The sequence below is a fragment of the Xiphophorus maculatus genome, chromosome 23, assembly GCF_002775205.1.
Source record: "Xiphophorus maculatus strain JP 163 A chromosome 23, X_maculatus-5.0-male, whole genome shotgun sequence".
Taxonomy (NCBI): domain Eukaryota; kingdom Metazoa; phylum Chordata; class Actinopteri; order Cyprinodontiformes; family Poeciliidae; genus Xiphophorus; species Xiphophorus maculatus.
The window spans coordinates 25,185,595-25,206,432 of NC_036465.1; the positions used below are offsets into that span (position 1 = coordinate 25,185,595).

The following is a 20,838-nucleotide window of genomic DNA, read 5'->3' on the forward strand; positions in this document are numbered from 1 at the left end:
ATGCACATTTTCTTATTGTCTGTTCACATCAATCTGGTTAGAGTCCCAGAAGAAGCAAGACGCGATAAACGTGTGAATGAATGGTGGACGGCTGAAATAGCGAAGCTGTCTTGAAAATGATAAGATGAAGTATCAAATGTGTACGAAACCAAGGCGAAGAAGAGAATTTGGATGAAAACATAGAGTTCATTTAATGAAAGAGTCTGGCGCACCTGAGCAGCGTCACAGAGATGACCTGTTTTGTAAACTGCCCACTCTGGAAAAAGTAAACTACAAATATAGATTGGACGTTTGTTCTGGGAGGTCAGCATTACGCCAGATTTAGATGCACTATCCTAAATCCTTTTTATATTACAGCTCAAGAACAGTCTGGGCCATGTAGGTTGGACGCTAAACCAGTACTTAGGTTGACTTTAATACTATTTTTATTAAGTACAAGGATGTAGCATTATTTGTGGATTCTACAGACAAGTGATTTCCCCTGTCTATCTGGGTCGGTCTTACAGAGAGAACAACTTTAAAATGTGTGTATGGTGGTTATTTATTCTGTGATTCAAATAGAAAGGAGGTAAAAAAAAAAAAACAACTGATGGCTGTTGTCCAAAAATAACAAATTTATACAGTTTCAAATGTTGTAATGTGAGTCGTTTATTAAGTTTTATCTCGTAAAAAAACATAATGGAAACCAATAAGTGTAATTTGTGACTTTTAATGCATGTGGGAGCGGTTAATAAATTCTTTAAAATGTTATTGTCATGTCCAAGTATCTTGACCTAAAGTTGACTCAATGTTCAAGTCCCTCGGGATGCACTTACTCTCAAACATGAACTCTCCACTAATAAATGCTCACAGGGGGTGAGAGTAGGGGGGGTTCTCTGGTTCATTTTGCATGAGCACACAGTGGGAGAGAATGTAAATTAAGACACAAATCCAGTCTGACTGCTTTTATTGTCTTCTGCGTTCTCAGTCGATGCATTGAATGCGAAGAACCCTTTTCCAGTTGCAGACAATACATCAGACAATATCTCAAAATTTGTTTTTTGGAGGCTAAATGCACCATGCACCCCTCCTGAAAAACCAAAATCCTCTACAGTCAATCGGTTAGTGGCATTATTCTTGATTTGAGCTACAGACACGTAAACCATAAATCAAACCTAAAAAAAACCTTATTCCTTCATAATCCTTGGATGAGCTGCATCAAAGGGCTGGCCACGCACATTTCCGTGTAGATGTTTTGGTTGTTGTGTTTGCTACTTTGCAAAAATGCTATATCTAATCCCATCATTTAGCCAATAATGTCCTACAAATCTTCTGTGGAGATGAAGTCGAATAGAATATCCATCTTCTGAAAGCTTTAAAAATGAGAAGACTCAGGCAGAATAAAGACACATTGATAGCTAGTTACCACTAACTAGGCATTTCTTAGATGTGGTTACAATTAGATGACATTCCCATTCCCAGTTAGAGCAAGTATAGCAAACGTGCCAAAGATTAATCTCTAGGGTGCACTATAATTAAGAGAAATGAATATTTCAGCTAGATGTTGTTGGACTTGCCTTGACGTACATCTCTTAGCTCTGTTAGCGTGTGCTTGTTATGGATTATCCATAACGAACACCATGTTCAAGCAAGAGGAAGGGCATCTAAGGCTGCAGTTTCACAATCGACTTTGTGGTCGACCCATCTGATCTGCAGCCGCAAATCTAGAACCCTCTGGGGAAGGGAAAGATTGTGATGGTAGGGGAAGATGCCCAAAGGTATTGCTCTGCTGGTAACGTCTGGCAGAGTCTCTTGTCTGATGGAGTTTCAACTCTCACACCTGGGAGGGCTTCAAACACTTCCTATCAATCAGAGGTTCCAGAAGATTTGCTTTTGACTCACTCTAAGGTTACAACAAGCGACATGTTGGGTTTGCTTGGGGCTCAGGCTTCCAGTTAGAGTTAATTAGTCTTGGATAGATCTTGGACGCAATGTCCATGGGCTAGAGCCAGGTCCAATTGGAATTTTTTTCCCCCAAACTAAACTCTAAAGTCCGGGTCTTTGCTTAGGCTGATGCTCCTATGATCTGACCACTGACTGAGCAGATGAACGGACGAACGTATGGATGGAGGCTGGGTTATTTATGGAGGTTATAACAGAGGTGACAAAACAGTTGTTTTGTTTAGTATTGCTTCCTATAGCATGTGGCATCACCATAGTTTGATCCGTAGTCATCCATGATGGAAATGCATCGTCACAGCTTTCCCCTTCAGTGCCGAATCCGCTGTAGGTTTAAACCCAATGTGGCTGCTAAAAACAAAACAAAAAAAATCCCCAACAATTAATAATCGAATTCTTCATTAAGGAATGAGAAACTTGCTAAACTGGGCAATGAAAATCATTATTACACAATGCAGACCACATGTATAGACGGATGTGGGTTGTGAGACACGACCCAACCAGTCAAACAGGAAGGGCGACGACATTTGGTGGGACACTGAGGCACACAGAGGGAAGGTCTACAGGAGTGAGGTGCAGAGGGCGCAGTCACTAAGTTGGGGGACTTGGACTCGGTCCATAACGTCTTGCAGTTCAGATTCAGTCCTCCACCCCATACCTCAGTCAGTTATGGCTCACAAACTGAGGTAGCGCGCTTAAAATATTTTAGCACTTACCAAAACCATGCCGACAATATTTGCAGAGCTCTTGCTACACATTGAGTTTGAATCTGAATGCACGCTTCAACCTTTTGGCCACATGGTACCAATCTGTGTGTGCACTTGGAAACCTCTCCAGAAAATCTTCACTCTCTATTCAACATTGTGACAATCTCTTGAGCAATCCTCAAAATTTATACCCAGAGCCAGGGGGCTCGGCACTTTGTTGTGTAAAAGCAGCCGTCAGATTAGATTTTTAGATGTCTTGTCATCTCCAATTTTTGGATGCATTTAAAATTTTCCTGTTGCATAAATGCTTTTTTAAAATATATTTCTCCCTATTGCGTGCTTGCTGATCATTTACGGTCATGGGAAAAGAAAGCAGACGTTCATTCAAGTGTGTTTTGTTGTACGAGAGAACCACGAGAGAAACATATCTGGTTTTTACCATATCCTAAAATTATTTCAGTCTAATCTAAGGTGCACAAAAACACAGATTCCACACAGTCTTGATAATCAAAACACCAAAACAGGCGATGAGTAGCATGTGAATTATCATCCAGTGATTCGGTAGCTTACAGAAACACATTTTGGAAGTTGTAGTAGCCGTTTCTGACTTTCTTTATGAGTGCCTCACGTCATTGTGGCGAAAATTTGTCCCATTTGTCTTTACACCATCGTTCCAATTCATTGAAGTTGGGGTACCTTTATATACATTTTCAATCAGGTTCAATCAGATCTTTGACAGAACAGATGAAGCTCATCGATTAATTTCTTTTTGCAGCTGCTTTGGTAGATTTTGTCGCCGACTTTGGCATCATTGACCTGTTAATTACCTAATTCTGTTCAAGCCGTAGCTCTTAGATAGTCTCCCGTCAACGTCACGGCTGACTCAATAAATGCACGATCCCCAAGTCGTAGAGTTTCCTTTGGCTCTCCGACCATAAAGTAAAACACATCCGTACAACAGACTCACCGAACAGATGAGCCAATCACACGTGGAAGCCGCAAGACGATAAGCAGCAGGAGACTTTGCAGGTAAGACAGGAGAAATGAAAGGAGAAGAAAAACTCAACCACAAGACAAGAATAAATAAAAAACAATCATTCTGGATTCATGACACGTCCAGCCTGACAGGCGATTTTACTTCCCAGGAATTTGTCGTCCTGGGAAAGTTGGTAACTTGGTTAAACATAGATTTTTGTTGTCGTTATAATCTTTCTTGATGGATTTAAATAAATGTACCAAGCAGCTTTGGATCAAAGAGTGACGGAAACGTTGTGCCACACTGATGACTTCTTGAAGCGTGAGATTTAAGATCATATCACATTTAAAATATATCTTTTTTTCTTCTTCTTTCTTTCTTTTGATTTTGTGTGCAGTACTTTCGATTTGATTATTTCTAGCTAAATAAACTTCCCTTGTACCTTAACATTTACAGTGAGGGCTCTTCTACTGAGGTAACAGACACATTTTTTTAGGAGACAGTCTCCTTGTTGATGGTTTGTATCTGATAACTGTTCCCTGTGAGTGTTGTCAGACAGCCAGCTGGCTCCAACTCCAACCCCTCACTGGAATGAACTTGTTTTTTAGCCCAACTCTGCTCATCCTGCTATGACATGTCACAATGTCTGCAGCAGCGCCGTTTGGTTGAAACTAAGAATCCTCAATAAGAACGACAAACTTCGCCCAGGTGCTCTGACATGAAACCAGTTTCCATTTGGCTCACGTGACGTCGCAGGTGTTGTTTGTGCTTTTATTTATTGACTGGGCCGAGGTCCACACACAAACAACATGTTAGCATTTTTGGCACTGCTTTCCTAAAAGAACTCATGTTGTTCGTCAAACATTGCTCTTAGGTGAGCTGCTGTGGTCTAAAGTGATATGTGTAATATTTATATCCCGACGGTCGAGGATTTCAACTGGAAAAAAAAAGAAAAAAAGGTTTCACATCAACATCCAAGTCCCGATCACAGCATTCACAACGGGACACCTTTCATTCAGCTGCAGCAGTTGCACTCGACTGTGATTTTTTTTTTTTGCTTGCTTGCTTGCAGTGGCCTGCATGACAAAATTGGGTCTTTATTTTGTTCTGGAACGATTTTGAATAAACACATTTGTACAACAAAACAGGACGTCAAAAAGACAAACAGGTTAAGGAAACACGCAGGTGCATCTCAGTAAATCAGAATATGATCAAGTTCATTTATTTCGACTCCAGTCAAAAAGGGAAACTGAATTTTAAAGTTTCAGCACAAAAACAGTAATATACTTGAATAATTTAACTTCTTTTTTAATTACGAGGATGTTTACCCATTTTTTAAGACAATTAAAATATGTTGTAAAGCTAATACAAAATAAACTTTTATTACAGAAATGTCAGTTGGACAATGTAAGTCCGTCTGCGTGAATGACTGGATCAGAGTAGCATGGCGGTCTAATATATTTTTATAAATATAACATTTATTTATTTATTTTTACAACAGAAGTGTTATTTCAATCTCTAGTGAGAATTGTTAATGATTATTATGGAAGCCTGTTTCCGCCAGTCTGGTACCAAAAAAAAAAAAAAAAAAAAAAATCTCATTATTTTGAGATACTTTCTCAATAAAGTATCTCAAAATGATGAAAATATTTTGAGATAATATCTCAAAATAATGAGATAATTTATTTATTTTATTTATTTACTTATTTTTGACCAGAGTGGCGGCAACGGGCTTCCAGAGATTATAACCTCAGGTAAAAATAACAAAATAAAAAAAAATAAAAATAGAGCTGTCCCTTTAAATGTCTTGAAGTGACGGGCTTTAGGACCCAGCGGCTGACTGCAGCCCAGACAATAGAAATAATATGGCTGGTTGTACCTGAGAGCTTCGCGGAGCCGCTTCTTTAACCATAATTAATGGTGTACCGAACCCGTGCTGCGGAGCCAGTGATTGGACCGGACCCGCTCAGCCGCTGATGGAGCACATCCGACTGCCGAAGGTAACCGCGGATCCTCCTGATGCAGTGATTAGCTTCGCTTGTATTTCCGCATTAGCAGAAAAGCGTCAGACTGACAAACACAGACAGATTGTGGATTATATATCTGATTAAACAAACACACACATGATCGACGTAAAGTGTGTGTGTGCGTGTGCGTGTGCGTGTGCGTGTGTGTGTGTGTGTGTGTGTGTGTGTGTGTGTGTGTGTGTGTGTGTGTGTGTGTGTGTGCTGCTGCTGTCACGCTGGCAGAGTGTGTCTGATGTATCCGTGTCCTCCCTGCAGGTGGAGAATGTCCGGCTGCTGGACAGAGTATCCCCCAGAAGGAGCAGGGTGGGCACCCTCTACCTGACGGCCACCCACAGCATCTTCGTGGAGAGCGAGACTGGAGGCCGCAGTGAAACATGGGTAACTCATTATTGGCGCACTCACCCCCCACGGGGCAGAAATAATGTGTCGCTATTTTTCTGTGTTCATGTCATGTGGGCTCCGTGTGCTTTCCTCAGGTGCTCCACGGTTTGGTGTGCAGCGTGGACAAACAGGCTGCCAGCGCCTCGGGGTGTCCTCTGCTGATCCGCTGCAAGAACTTCCAGATTCTTCACTTCAGCATTCCTAGAGAGCAGGACTGTCAGGACGTCCACCTGTCCCTGCAGCGGCTCTCCCAGCCCGGTGAGCTCTGAAGGCTCAGACTCTCCTCTCTACTCGTTCTTTAAAACTAGTATTAGGCTGGGGAAAGTATTCATACACTCACTTTTTATAATGCATATAGTAAAGGACACGCTGAGAAGAACATTTGGGCAGATATCCAACATTAATATTTAAGGATTCACCTTTTTTCACTTCCGATACCGATATTTGAGGCCTAGTATCGTCCGATTCCGATCCGATATAGTCAAACATTGCTGCATTGACTTAAAATGCTTCTTTGTTTTTTAATCACAGACATAAATGTGTTGAATTACTCCTTTATTTGATGACTGCAACAGTACAGCACACTTAAACACACAAACCGCTTCATAAACTTGGGCAGCCATTTAAAAAAAAAAGCAAACCTAATTAGGAGTATAACAGGTGACATAAAATAAATAATAACCAACTGTTATTTTTAAATGGCCAACATTTAAAAATAAAGTGCAATTAGGGATTCCAAATATAATGTCAAATAAATAACAAAACATGACTTCGCTGAGAGCACAAACCATAGAATTAGGCTGCATAGATCTGTCCTTATGTATCCGATTCACAATCTAGAATATTTCCATATCAAGACTGATACAGGTGTATATATATTTACACCATAAAAAAACGACCAAACGGCAAAAACATAAAATCTAACTGGGTATTTCTATTTATTTTCTAGTACAAATATCTCAGTAGTAACTCTTCAGTAAGATGTAGGATCTTGTCTTATGTATGAAATTCTTGGATATTCACAAAACAAAGCACTAGTTCCACTGGCAGATCTGTTCAATTAAAAGTGAAAATAAAAATCTGTTAGTACAACTAGTTTACAAAACAAAAAGAAGAAAGAAAGAAAACCGGTCAATATGAGGAAGTTCTTTTCCGGAAGAGGGCGTAACGATCAGATAACGCTAACGTGGGATTTTCCACCCTACTTTCAAAACCAGAATCTGATGAAAACCTACTGAAGGCTTTGAGGAACGGATTCAGTTTTCAGCAGGAGAGCAAACCTAAAACGACGGAACGGTTCGGACCTGGAGTCTGCAACCTTTACCATCCAAAGAGTCGATTTCACCCCCAGTCCAGCCAAACAAAACTTGTTTAGAACCAAAGAGTTAAATATATACAAAAGGAATGTTGTCATTGTTAAAGAACCACTGCTTTATTTCTTCTTTTTTTTTTAAGTTTTGAAAAAAAAAAATTGTTGAAATTTTGTAAAAAAAAAAAAAAAAATTGGAGAGATACATTTAGTGTTTCAACTTAAAGATAAGAAAAAGACTTTCTAATTTACTACAAGGCACGATTAATCACAAAACCTTACATTTCGTAATATATCTGTATTAAAAGTACTAGTTAGTTGTTTGTCATTGTTGTGGACGGTCCAAAGAGCCTCTTGGAACCTGGGGCGACAGTCCCCTGGTTTAGGTCAAAGCATACACATGTCTGCAGATGGCCTAGTCAAAGCCCGAACCTAAATTCAATCCACAATATGTGGCAAGACTTCAGCTGTTGTTCAGACCTTCTCCATATTCTCTGAATGAGCTTGAGATCCTTTGTAATGAATTTCAACGCATCGCGTAAAATCCAAACAAAAACATTTTGAAGCGTTTGGTTCTTAATTGACAAAAAAAAAAAAAGAAGAAGAAAAGTAGCTAAAGTTGCTTGAACATCTTTGCAATCTAACTCCCGCTTTTCCTCTGCACCGGGCCTTTCAGAGCGCTACGAGGAACTGTACTGCTTCTCCTACCAGCCCAACGTTGACGAGGAGGCGAGGCGGCGGGAGTGGGCCTTCGTTGACCTCAAGGCCGACTTCAGCCGGATGGGACTCCCGAACGCCCAGTGGAAACTCTCCCCGGTCAACCAACACCATAAGGTCAAAGAGCCGACCTTGGAGTGGACAGATTTAATCCTGATCCCTGCAGGAGGTTGAGATCAGGACATGACTTAATAAAGGGACAGTGTTAGGTGAAATACTTTTTTTTTGGGTGGGGAACTTTGCGTTATGTTATGTTATTTCTTAATCCGAAACGTACCTGGAGCGTTGCTTTGATTCTTTCATGCATGTTTGAGAAGTCATTTAATCTCCATGGCAACCATTTAGCTGTGCAAAACGCCTGGCGGGGACCGAGGGCGTAGCTCCTCCTCAGAGCTGCAGTTTCCAAGTTTGCACTCGGCTCCTTCAGACTAGTCAGCAGCTATTAGCAAACGCCTCACTGCTGCTCCTTCCATGAGCTTCCTCACAGCGCCACTCTCGTAAAGAACACGAAAGGGTTAACAGAGGAGCAATGTTACAATGATTTCCTGAAGGCGGAGTTTTAGAAATGGAGCCGGAGTTTCTTAAAGGGACAGAGGTCCAATTTCAAGGCGTTAAATTACAACGTAAAATTTCTTTTCAGTCGTCTTTGATACACATTAAATTTTTATAACAGCTGAAGGCTGAAACGCATAACACTGTCCCTTTTAACGGTGCTATTTCAAGAAGGTACTTGAACGTGTTATTTACATTTTAAATGTTAACTATGCTAAAGTCATGTCTCTTTTGGGAAGATTATGTGCAGCAATTTGAACTTTTTTTTGTGCAAGACCACGTTATGGCAAAAATAAAGCTGGGAAATAAGTGCAACTTTGACCACAACCTTTTGAAAAAGGTGCTGCAAAATAATACATTTTTGGCCACAGCAGTTGCTTGTAATATGGTGATTGTTATTGAATTTGTGTTGTTTTTAATTCTATTTTCTTAAAGGTGAGCGACACTTACCCCGCCGAGCTGTTTGTACCCGACTCCGCCGCGCCCCCGGTGCTGGTGGGCAGCTCCAAGTTCAGAAGCAGAGGCCGATTCCCCGCCCTGTCCTACTACTCCAAAGAAAACCATGTAAGTTGCCTGCGTGTCTCATTTTCTATTTTAGCATCACAAGGGTCCGGTGGGAGGATTGCAGCGATGATCGCAATTTCCATTTCTCCGTCTCCTTCCCGAACCATTCCGTTTTTTTGTTGTTGTTTTTTAAATCACAAATAATCAAGATAAGAGGCGACGTTTTGGTGGAGATATTGACGGCCAGTTTCTTGAACAAAGTTGATTAATAATGGGTCTGTTTGCTCGGTGGCAGAGAGAGAGAGAGAGAGTGTTAACTTTCTGTTTTTAAATAAGAAAATAACCATATTGTAGCCTAAAATGCAGTAAGAAAGCATTCCTTCATGGGAGGCTTGATCAGTTGTAGTTGTAGATTAATTGACTACTTTTTTGCACTAACCAATTCTGTAGAAATATATGTACCATGAATTTTATTAATTAGCTCTGACACTTACCTTCTTAATGCCACAACACATCTGTGTGACACAGCTCCACAAAGCGATGTTCCAGTTTCGTCTTCAGAGGAGTTATGAAAAAGCAGCGTGGCTGCAACTTAGTTTTTCTTTTGACAAATTTACCTCTCAGAAAATATGTTTTCCCAAATGCTGATTTTTGTCAAGCAGCATTGCGGGGTCAGATTCCCAGGGTAAGCCCGGGGGAGGGGGGGTCTGTGTCTGCTATATTCTGGATCATGTTCAGATCAGTTCCTTCGTGGCTTTTAAATGGAGATGTGAGACACTGAGAGACTCTGTGAGTCCAAATGCAACATGCAGGAAGAGATGTACTAAACATGAATCTACTTCTGATTGTTTTACTTTTTGGCTTAAACTGAAGCGTCGCATGGAAATATCTGAACTGAAACTCTGTTTTCCTAGTTCTATATCAGGCGTTTTGGATTAGCGTTCTCCGTCTCTTAATGCCAACACTCGATACGGAGCAAAATTAGAAAGAGTTGTGAAAGTAAAACGATGGAAAAGAAAGAGAATAGTAAGAAAAACTTGGATTAATCGCAACCAGAGCTTAGTAGTGACTAGTTACTTTTATTTGATTAACGTTATGGAAAAAATGTAGTTTTAGGACTTTTACTTGAGTAATTTTCTTATGAAGGATTCTTCCTTTAGTAACCCACTTTGAGTAACTTCACTGAATGAAGGACAAGTTTGTTTTAGGCAAAACTTAATTCAGACACAGACCTGTTTTAGTTAAAGTCTCTCAAGTTTTCATATTGAAAAAAAACTGATTTGGAAAATTATTCTCTGATTTTTGTTATTTTGTACTTGGGATTATTTATATGAATTATTTTAATTTTGGCATTTAAAACACTATTTTAGACTACGTGCCTGTATAAAACACAATTATTTCCACATAACTTTATATTTTCTCAATCATTTTATCATTTTTGCTGATCAGATGCTCAGTACTTAAGTAGTCGTTTTTCTTTTTTGTTTTTTTTCTTCTTTTAAGTAATTTCTTGGACGGCTGCTTTTTACTTTTACCCGAGTAAAAACATGTTGAAGTACTCTTAAGTAAGTGCACATTTTGGCTACTCTACCCGCCTCTGATCCCAATCGTGAACAATAAAATCGCCACCTCGTGTTTTTTCTAATATCATGCAGCTCATGCAGAAATCTAAATCGGTCCGTCTCACGCTCACCTGTTGATCACAAATCCCTCCCAGGCTGCCATCTGCCGCAGCAGCCAGCCCCTGTCGGGTTTCAGCGCTCGCTGCCTGGAGGACGAGCAGATGCTGGAGGCCATCTTGAGGTCCAATCCCCGCAGCCACTTCATGTATGTGGTGGACACCAGGCCCAAGGTGAGCCCTTTGTGGAAACGCGAGCCGCCGGCAGTAACATGTGCTCAGCTGTTTGTTTTTAACAGCTGCATGTCCTCAGGACTTCCTGGTTGTGCGCAAGGTTTCCTGTGACATGGAGGCTGAAATGAACCGGTGTGGGCCCGTGTGTGTGTGTTGTCTTGTCTCTTCAGTTGAACGCGATCGCGAACAGGGCGGCAGGAAAAGGCTACGAGAACGAAGACAACTACTCCAACATAAAGTTCCAGTTCATGGGGATCGAGAACATCCACGTCATGAGGAACAGCCAGCAGAAAATGCTGGAAGGTGAAATTGCTGCGCTCTCTTCGGATGATATCCCAGTTCATGCTTCGGATGCAGAAACAAAATGTTTATGTTATAAAAAAAAACCTGACTGAGTTCAAAAAGGTAGATTTTAAGTCATGATTTCAGTCATGAGCCGGAATGATAAACTATCCAAACTATCTCAGCACTTTTGGGCAGATATTCTCTTGATCAATGAAACAAAAGTGCTTGATTTTGTTTTTTACACCTGACATAAAACCAGCAAATTTTTTTTAGGAGGAAAAAAAAAAGAATCAAAAGTAACTCTAACCAGGTTGGTTTTCAGTCGAGATTTAAAGGAACTCAGTGTTTCGGCTGTTTTGCGGTTTTCTGGAAGTTTGTTCCAGATTTGTGGAGCGTAAAAACTGAATGTTGCTTCTTCATGTTTGGTTCTGGGGATTCAAAGTAAGGAAGGGAAATACTTTTTCACAGCATTGTATTTGTAGTTTCAGCTTGTGTAGTAAAAGTTGTCTAATTTTTAAAATGTTTTCTTTTAATCCGCTGTCTCTTCACCTTTACTGAAGCACAGCGAGTGAATCTGAGGCCTCTGTGCTTTTATTCAGCTGTGGTCATGCAGACTGAGCTGCAGTTAGCTTCAAATTAGTCCCCAGGAGGGTTCCTGGGTATCGTCCAGGGGCGCTGGCTCCTAGGACCGCTTTGATTTCAGAGGGTTTTGGTTTCCCGGAGTGGACTGTCCCTAACGTTATCCCCCTGGAGGGAGACGGAGGGCGTGAGAACGATGTGATTTCAAGTCTGAAGAGTTAAGAGTTGTGCTCAGTTTTGATAACTCTTTGCCCCCCTGGGACTGAAGGGGAAGTCTTCAGATGCCAGGAGTCGGCAGCACTCTACACGACTGCACGCTTCAATGAGATTTACAGGACCCCCCAGCCTGGCACCATTAACTCAGATTACCTTCCCAGGAGAGGCCCGTTCACCGAGCCACCGGCTCAGTCAACCCGATGACCTGCGTCTCTCCTGTCAGACAAACTGGTGCAGCGTCAGCAGGAGTCTCTGTTGCCTGTGTGATATTGATTGAGAATTGAGCCAATGTTTTTAGTATTATTTTTTCACAATTCTTTATTGTTAATGTACTCAACTTCCTCATCAAATGGCCGGTTTTGGATATGGGTAAAAAGAAGGTGGTTACCCAGGGCAGCATTAGATGGGGGTGGCTGAAAAACTAGTCTAAAAAATAGGTTTTTATGTTTTAGTCCCACCCCTTTTCAGCTTTGTGTTGCTTCTTCAGTCGGTGGGTAGTTGCTGCCGTCCTGTGTTGAGTAGGAGCTTACTGTGTGCTGCTGACCTCCACTGCTGTCTCCACTCAATATTCTCTCAGCTTTGCCCCAACACATGATAATTTACTTAATGCTAAATTCATGACAGTTTTGAAATGTCACTTGCAATTTTTTGGTATAAATTACTGTCAGTAAGTTATTAATTAGTTCTTAGTCAAGCAGTGTCTAAAGAATTACTAAGTGCATTAGCTGAATGACTAATGCACTTAGCCATTATTATTATTATTATATTAAGAAATTGTGATTCTGCATTAAGTATAAAATCCATCCATCCACTGTATATCCCTGCCTATCCTTGCAATGTCATGTTGCAAAGTACATTTGTCATAAATTTTGTCCATAAAGTGTTACAACTTCATTATTTTCAGACTTACTCTTAAAAATACATAGTATTGTTTAAAGTGGTACCACGTTTTCTTATAGACAAAATGGTAATGTTGAGTTCACAAAAAAAACAAGAGAACAATAGTCGTATTTTTGTACAAGTTACAAACTGTGTTAGGAAAGCTAAACTCCAATTAATATTCATCTAGCCTAAAGTGTTCGACCTAGAAGCTACATTTTTACTTTGTTACAGATTAAACTGTGATATTAGAGAAATCTGTCTTGGGGGGGGGGGGGAGAAAGACCAGCTATGCACAGATTGCACGCTGTGGGAGAGAATGATGTTCCATAAACTCCAGCGATCAGGTCTGCTTCGCATTTCCTGCCACTGAGACAGCTGTGTTGTGCTTTCAGTGTGCGAGCTTCGTTCTCCCTCCATGTCCGACTTCCTGGAGGGCTTGGAGAGCTCAGGCTGGCTGAAGCACATCAAAGCTGTTCTGGATACCGGCGTCTTCATCGCCAAGGTCAGTCTGGAGGCTAATCCCTGCTGTCTGTGTCGGTTTGTGAAGGTTTGTTTCTGCGTAGTATGCTGGAGAAGTAGTGAGGAGGAGTAGATGCATTGACTTAACTTCATTTTTAAAAATGAGAATCGTTTTTTTGGTATAATTACGGTAGGACATTTGTTTGCCTTTCCTGGCAGAATCGGTAGAGTTAATTTAATTCGATTGGTTTCCAACAGGACTCAGAATACACCAGAAGCTTAATCTTTGCTTGTTTGATCCATTTCAACATGAGATTCTGATGTGTGCCTGTGATCATTGTCCAGTTGGAAAACTCATGTCAAACTTTGAAATGCTAGGTTGACATTTCGTGATTGGGCAAGAAGGATTTTCCTCGTTTTTAAAGGCTGTAGTACACATACTCAATTCTGCTGCTCACTCCTTAAATACATTTTCACTACAAATGTCGAAACATAAAAGAAAAAAAAAAAGAAGTAAAGAGACTTTCAAATTTATTGGTGTAATTTTTTGAGAAGCGCTGTCCCAAGTCAAAGACGACCAATCGTGATGAGCCTGACTGTATAATTTTCACTGTATAAAGAGGAAATCCCTTTTAAATTCAATTTAAATTGCACTCCTAAGCCTCTCTGGTAAGGTCTATTCAGGGGTTATTCATGGGGGAATTTTTCTGCCATAATTCGAGAGCACACATTTTCAGTCTGACAGCAGGATTTCTTGTCTGTCTTCTCAAAACCTGTAAGGCTTGTTCTCAAAATTTCTCCTCTCTTCCAAATAGCCGCTGTACTTTCTCAAACCGTTCTCCTCGCGCTCCAAACTTGCGGACATTTGGTCGGCTCAAATGTCCCCTCGCAAACCTCTCTGCTCGCTTGTGCAACGTCTTCTGCTCTCTCTGGAAACAAAAAGTACCGTCGCCTGGCAACCTCTCAGCCAATAAAATGAAAGTGTTGTACTGGGTGCGTTTGTTTCCTGCTAGCGGGTGCGCCTGTGTGGCTGCTGTCGATTGTAGCGACCTGCGCCGCCCACTGGATGGGAGGGAGAACCAACGATGTCAGCTTTCTGCTCCGTGGTACAACTTAGAGACGAGGATTTTGCCCGTACGCTCTGCAGCCGGTTGACGTGACCAACACTGGACGAGCCCATGGGGGTGCGCTCAAGCATTCTACATGTGCTTTGTGCTGTGTTTCTGGGAACGCCTTCGAATTCCCCCCCCCCCAGGGAGGAGCTGGCAGGTTTAGCACATGTGGGATTACATTTACACTAGTTAAACTCTGTGTTCTGTAAATAACACACGATGCAGGGAGCTGAAAGTAGAAGAAATCAGGCTGATTTTCAGAACCAGTCGATGAGACGGAGTACTGGAATGTTTTTGTCAGCAATGAAAACGGCTGTGTGTCTCTCTGATTGTTTTTACACGCAGGCTGTTGCAGAAGGCATCAGTGTCCTGGTCCACTGTTCAGACGGGTGGGACCGCACAGCCCAGGTGTGTTCAGTGGCCTGCGTGCTGCTGGATCCCTACTACAGGACCCTGAAAGGACTCATGGTAAATCCACTCAACCATCTTTCTCTTCATTCAACCTCTAATGATGGACTGCTCTTGTCTAAATTCGATCAACTTCATTCCGGCTCCAGTTGGTGGTGCCGGATGCAAAACATTTCTGTTCCCATATGTGTTTGAAGCATATTATGCAAAATCATCTCTGAGGTTAGGAGACGATTATCACGGCATGCAACACGTAACTTTGATTAGTTACGGTCTCTTTCTTTTCTGCACGTAGGTCCTCATTGAAAAAGACTGGGTCTCATTTGGACACAAGTTCACTCAAAGGTTTGACTCTAATCGTAACGTCTTGCAAAATCATTCGCACCGATTCAAAATGGCTCCTAAGCAGAAGATTGACCAATGGGCTTCAACATTCTGTGTTTTTACTCTGATACCCCCGATTTAAAATCCAATCAACTGCTTTTAGAGGTCGCCTAATTAATGTGTAATTGGGTCTCAGCTGCAGTTAACCACGGTTCATCTGGAAACGAAGGATGACGATGAAGCAGCTCAATTTTTTGGAAGACGGAAGCGGCCGAATACAGGCCGATTCTGGTCTGCACAGGTTGGACGGTCAGCTTCCAGCAGGACAACAACAACTAGGCCTACCATGAAAAGTCTGGATCGAAGCGTAATCAGGGGCTTGCATGGCCCAGTCAAAGTCCAGGCCTGAATTTAATTGAGAATCTGTGGCAAGAATTGATTATTATTTATTTTTTTTTACATGTGATCTCCATTCAGTCTGACGGAGGTTAAGATGTTTTTCCAAGAAGAAAAAAAAAGGAAAAAAATCTGCAAAATTTTCAGTCTTTAAGAAGTCGGTACTTCTACAAAGTTTTAACTTTGTGTGGCTGAATACAAGTGCATGCCACACTTGTCAGATTTTTACTTGCAAACAATGTAGGCATTTTCCTCCAACTTCACAGTTACAGTAATTACCGCTTCGTTTTGGCCTACCTAAGGAAAAAAAAAAAAAAATCTCAAATAAAATGGGTTTGTGATGTCTAGTATCAGACCTCACTGGGATTTCTGTGCTGTGTGTTCAGGGATAACTGAGTGTCTTCCCTCTCCAGATGCAACCAGTTGGCGGGAGACCCCAAAGAGGTGTCTCCGATCATCGATCAGTTCCTGGAGTGCGTGTGGCAGCTGATGGAGCAGTTCCCCTGCGCCTTCGAATACAACGAGAATCTCCTGATCACGATTCACAGCCACATCTACTCCTGCCAGTTCGGGAACTTCATCGGCAACAACCAGCGGGAGAGGAGAGAGCTCCGGTGAGGTTTGAAACTTTCTGCCGGGATTTGTTTTTTCCACTTTTGTGTTTTTTGCTTCGTTTTGTTTTTTTAAAAATGGTGACGACTTGGTCTGAGGAACCTGTGAACGCTAATGTCGTCTTTTCTTTGTCGCTGTTCATGAAAAGTGTTCACGAAAAGACTCACTCTTTGTGGAGTTACCTTTGGACGAACCGCGCAGAGTTCACCAACCCCCTGTACAGACAGAACCACAGCCAGTCTCAAGGACTCCTCCGACCGTCTACCGCCCCCTACTGCTTTAAGTAGGTACACTGTCTGTGCACAGAGGGGGAAAAAAGGACCAGCGTGAAGTTGGCGCCTCCCTCTCCCCTTCTTCTTCAAATTAAACGAAACATTTGTGCTACGTTTGTGCAGCAAAAGTTTCCATCATTGAATGTGAATAAATGTTTCCAGACGTCGTCGAACGTCAGCCAGCCGGGCCACAGTGGCAAAATCAAACGAAACACATTGGCAATCAACTGTGCGGCACACATTTTGTTTTGTTGGTGCCGCTCCAATTTTTAAGATTTCAAAAAGCGTCACCAGAGATCAGCCTGCCCCTCCCACCCACACATTGACAAAATCAAATAAAAATGGGTCAAAATGAATTTTGCTGTTTGTGCAGCTAAAATGTTTGTAGCAAAAATCACAACAAATTTTGACTGACTTGATCTCGTTTAGCAATTTTTATTTTACATCCAAGCAAAGATCTTGAGTGTGTTTTTTTTTTCTTTTCTTTCTTTTAACGGTTTCATTTTTTGTGTCGTATTTGTTGCTGCCTGTTGGGCAGCACTCCCTTGAAAACGAGGTTTTTAATCTCAGTGTTTTTGCTTCTCTTTTTTTTTTATCCTGGTAAAATAAAGGTTTTATAAAACAAATAAAAGGTTGATACCAAATTTAGTTTTTTTGTAAATGTGAGCGACTCTGGCTGACCTTTGATGACCTCTGGAAACGTGAATATTTTTTAAAATTGTCACCTTCCTGAAATGACGGCCTAAAATATCACTTTTGGCAATAAATGACTCGTGCCATTATTGTAGGAAGGTGACGAAATTTTTGCTGCACAAACGTTCCACACAGATCTTGTTTGATTTGAAGAACTTCCCTTGCGGGGCGCCAATTTCTCTCGGGCAGAAAGAAGTTGCACATATAACAGAAGACAAACAATGAAAATAATCAAGATTGACAAATTTCTTTGCCTGGCATAGATTTTGGAGAGGGCTGTACAACCGGTTTGACCGCGGGATGCACCCCCGACAGTCGGTGGAGGATTATTTGAGGGTCATCCGAGAGGAGACGCAGCAGCTGGAGGAGCAGCTGGATTCCCACAAGCAGGTACGACGGTGGGCGACGAGAAACGAACGTCCCGCCAAACCGTTTCTGGCTTTAACTACGGTTTCTTTGTCAACAGAAAATAGCCGAGCTGGAGCAGGCACAGGAGTGGAGCCACGTCCACAAAGCTGCCGTGTTTGATCAGAGCTCGACGGCGCGGGCCCTCGGGAAGAACCTCGCTCTGGCCAACACTCCTCAAGACTACACCGGCGGCCTCCTCGCCGGCACTCCCGTGGCGGCGGACGGCCCGCTGATCCTCGCGCCGCAGGATCCCGACCAGACGGCGGACCCCAACCTCTCCAACGGCAGCGACCCGGAGTCCGGGATCGCAGACGTGAGATGCCGCTCCCCCTTCAGCGAGGACAGCGCCAGGGACCCGGACTCGGACGAGGCGGCCTACTCGGCCGCCTGAGCAAAAACGTAGCAAACGCCCCGGGGTTTGAAAACATCACTCCGACAAACGGCCGCGCGTCCAACTTTCGTTTTTAGTTTACAGTGATTCTGGGCAGCGCCTGGTTTCCCACAATCCCGAAGCTGTAGCTGACTCCCGTTTTTTTTGTAGTGTACAGAAAAGGAAAAGTACATCGCTGAATATTTTTAAGCTGTCTAATCTGATCTTCCACGAAGGCGTAATAATTAAGATCGACTTACAGAGACTAAAGGAAGCCATTTGAACGTCCATGCCTGTTTGTAGAATACGATCGTCCAGAAAGTTTAACTACAAAGTGTTTATGCCCCTTTCACCTTTTCCCATTTTGTCACATTACAACCGCAAACTTCAGTCGAGGTTTCATTTGATAAACCAAAGTGGAAGTTGTTGTTTTTTGTGTTTGTTTACAGATTGAAATATTTGGCTGAACTTTTTTCTGAAAAGTAGCTCAAGCGTAGTCAAGTTGGACGAACAGCATCTGTGAACGAAAACGTCCCACAAAAGTCTTCCCGCAAATACTGAATTTATGTCTGGGCTTTGACTAGGCCATTTGATCTCATAAATATGCTTTTACTTTATGTTCAGGGTTTTCGTCATGCTGGAAGTTAAACCTCCTCTTCAGGTTTTAGCCTTATCCGTCTTCTCCTCAATTTTTTTTTCCCCATCAGAGAAAAGCGTGCCCACGGCATGACGCTACGACTACCGCTACATTTCGCTCTGTATTCATTTTCAATGCGTCAAAGTTCAGAGCGGGAACCTGGCAGAATCCGAATAAACTCCAGAGGAACGACGCGTTTGCAGGGATCCGTCCACCGGCACCACGGAGACAAACCGCACCTGATTTGTTCCCACGCGAAATCAGAAACGCAGTCAGACGGAGAAGAGACTCGAACTGAATCTGAATCGGCAACAAACGTGTTTTGTTGATGCTGTGAAACATCCATTGTTGTTTGTTCTCATTAATGTTGCTGTGCGTCCTACACCTGAGGCTTCTAGCTTCGCCTGGAGAGCAATAGTTGTCTTGTTGAATATTTATTATTTAATGAATGTCAGAGATATTACAGGACCACGGCGGCTGAGTGGAGGATGTGATGGGAGCACGTGAACACAAACGTATTGCTTCCTTCAGATTAGTAATTCACCTTACAAAGTATTTTTTCTACTATAGACACTATTAAACTATTTGTTTTAAATCTGCTGTATTTTTAAGTGTGGATCATATATTACTGTGCAATTAAACAATGAAACAAGAGATGATAAACCAATGCATGGCAGCATATTTTTGTACTATGACCTATTATTTTTGTTATATTTTTATGTTAAATGCCTGTTCTTGTTTTTTTTTATTTGTTTGTTTTTTTTGTCAGTGGAACAAAAATATCAGTCGAATTGAATGTTGCATTTATTTATATACCTATATATTATAAAAAAAGCTTTACAGATTTTCACCAGTGGTTTTATTTGTTCGGGTAAGCAAAGACCAACTACAACTGCTATAAATGTAATGGTGTGGAAACATCGTGTGAAATAAATATAACATTATACGTATGTTATTGGTTCTGTGTTTATATGAGCTAAAGGTTCACACACATTCAGAATAACCAGCGATGTTGTTTGTAGATGTTTGGGCACATCTGTGGGAAAAAAAATTAAATTAAATTAACTTCCTTATAGTGACAAGAGTTTCCTCTCAAATATGTCATTCTAGTCAATTACAGTCTACTTTGTGAAATCCAGAATACTTATTAAGTATAACGTTTTGATTTATACTTCTTATTTGTACTTCTTTAACACATAAAGCAGAGCTCTGCTTGGTTTGTGCTTCCTGCGTCTCATTCAGCAATTAGAAAGTCGCGTTCCAAGCAAAAATCTCACACGGTGTTCCCCACGGCTCCATTCTTGGACTGCTTAGATACATGCTTACCCTCCACAGATTACTGAGAATCGCAACGTTTCTTGCTGAGGACACACAATTTATCAAGTAAAAAAAAAAAAAAAAAAAAGAATGACAAAAATATGCATGAAAGGGTGATGTACAAACTAAATAACTGTAGGATCAAATTAGACTGTGTCATTGAGTTTGAGTCTGTCCGGGTGATTGGACTGGACTGACTGTTTTTGTAAAGTAGCCTTGAGACAATCTTTGTTGTATGTTGGTGCTAAAGGAGTTAATGCAATTATACTGAAAGTAATTACAAGTAAACTTGCTTTGTTACTATCAATGTCCTTTCAAAGACATAAGATGGAAAACGATTCATTTTACAAGTTAAACAATGTCTTCACCAGTTTTCAAGTCATGTTTCATTAATCACATTATATATATAAGAATAGCTTTGGCTGTAACGCTACCATTTTGTTTTCTGTCAAGTCACCAATTTATGGAAACACGTTCAAACATAGACTATTGCAGTCTGAAACATCTCCTAATTATACTAATGTTACCATTAAACACTATTTATCCATCCATCTACTGTATGTACATCATTAAAACTTTGTTTCTCTTTTTTTTTCTTTGATTTTAGCATCAAGAATAATATTGACTTATTGCATTCAAAGAATTCTAAAATATGTGATCAATTTTAACACGTATTGGTGCTTCCAATATACTTGTATGCTCAATAAAGATTGAAACTTTATTACATTTTACTACCTGAAAGAGGCATCAAGTGAAGATTCGTTTGAGAAATGAAGGAGCCGGCCAAATTAATCGAAATGATCCGAATCCTAGAGAAGAGACGGACGGCCCATCGCCACTTTGCTGGAGTTGGGCACTGGGAGGGGAGAGAGAGAGAGAACGTAAAACGTCGTCTACTTTACACG

At 41.3% G+C, this 20,838-nt stretch overlaps 1 protein-coding gene across 1 annotated transcript; it reads left to right on the top strand.

The window, feature by feature from the left end:
- Positions 1 to 5,475: 5,475 nt before the first annotated feature.
- On the top strand, positions 5,476 to 19,566 carry mtmr7 (myotubularin related protein 7). Its single transcript, XM_005810936.2, has 14 exons — positions 5,476 to 5,621; positions 5,904 to 6,026; positions 6,125 to 6,287; positions 8,015 to 8,172; positions 9,043 to 9,171; positions 10,829 to 10,963; positions 11,134 to 11,266; positions 13,318 to 13,427; positions 14,842 to 14,964; positions 15,200 to 15,249; positions 16,038 to 16,238; positions 16,385 to 16,519; positions 17,465 to 17,591; positions 17,668 to 19,566. The coding sequence occupies exons 1-14, from the start codon at positions 5,598 to 5,600 to the stop codon at positions 17,998 to 18,000; spliced, it is 1,944 nt and encodes a 647-aa protein (XP_005810993.1). The 5' UTR covers positions 5,476 to 5,597; the 3' UTR covers positions 18,001 to 19,566.
- Positions 19,567 to 20,838: the final 1,272 nt, after the last annotated feature.

Coding starts and splice junctions, on each gene's coding strand:
- mtmr7 (XM_005810936.2), top strand. CDS start 5,598: ATGGAGCACATCCGACTGCCGAAG. Junction 5,622..5,903: donor AGCACATCCGACTGCCGAAG/GTAACCGCGGAT, acceptor TCCTCCCTGCAG/GTGGAGAATGTCCGGCTGCT. Junction 9,172..10,828: donor ACTACTCCAAAGAAAACCAT/GTAAGTTGCCTG, acceptor AATCCCTCCCAG/GCTGCCATCTGCCGCAGCAG.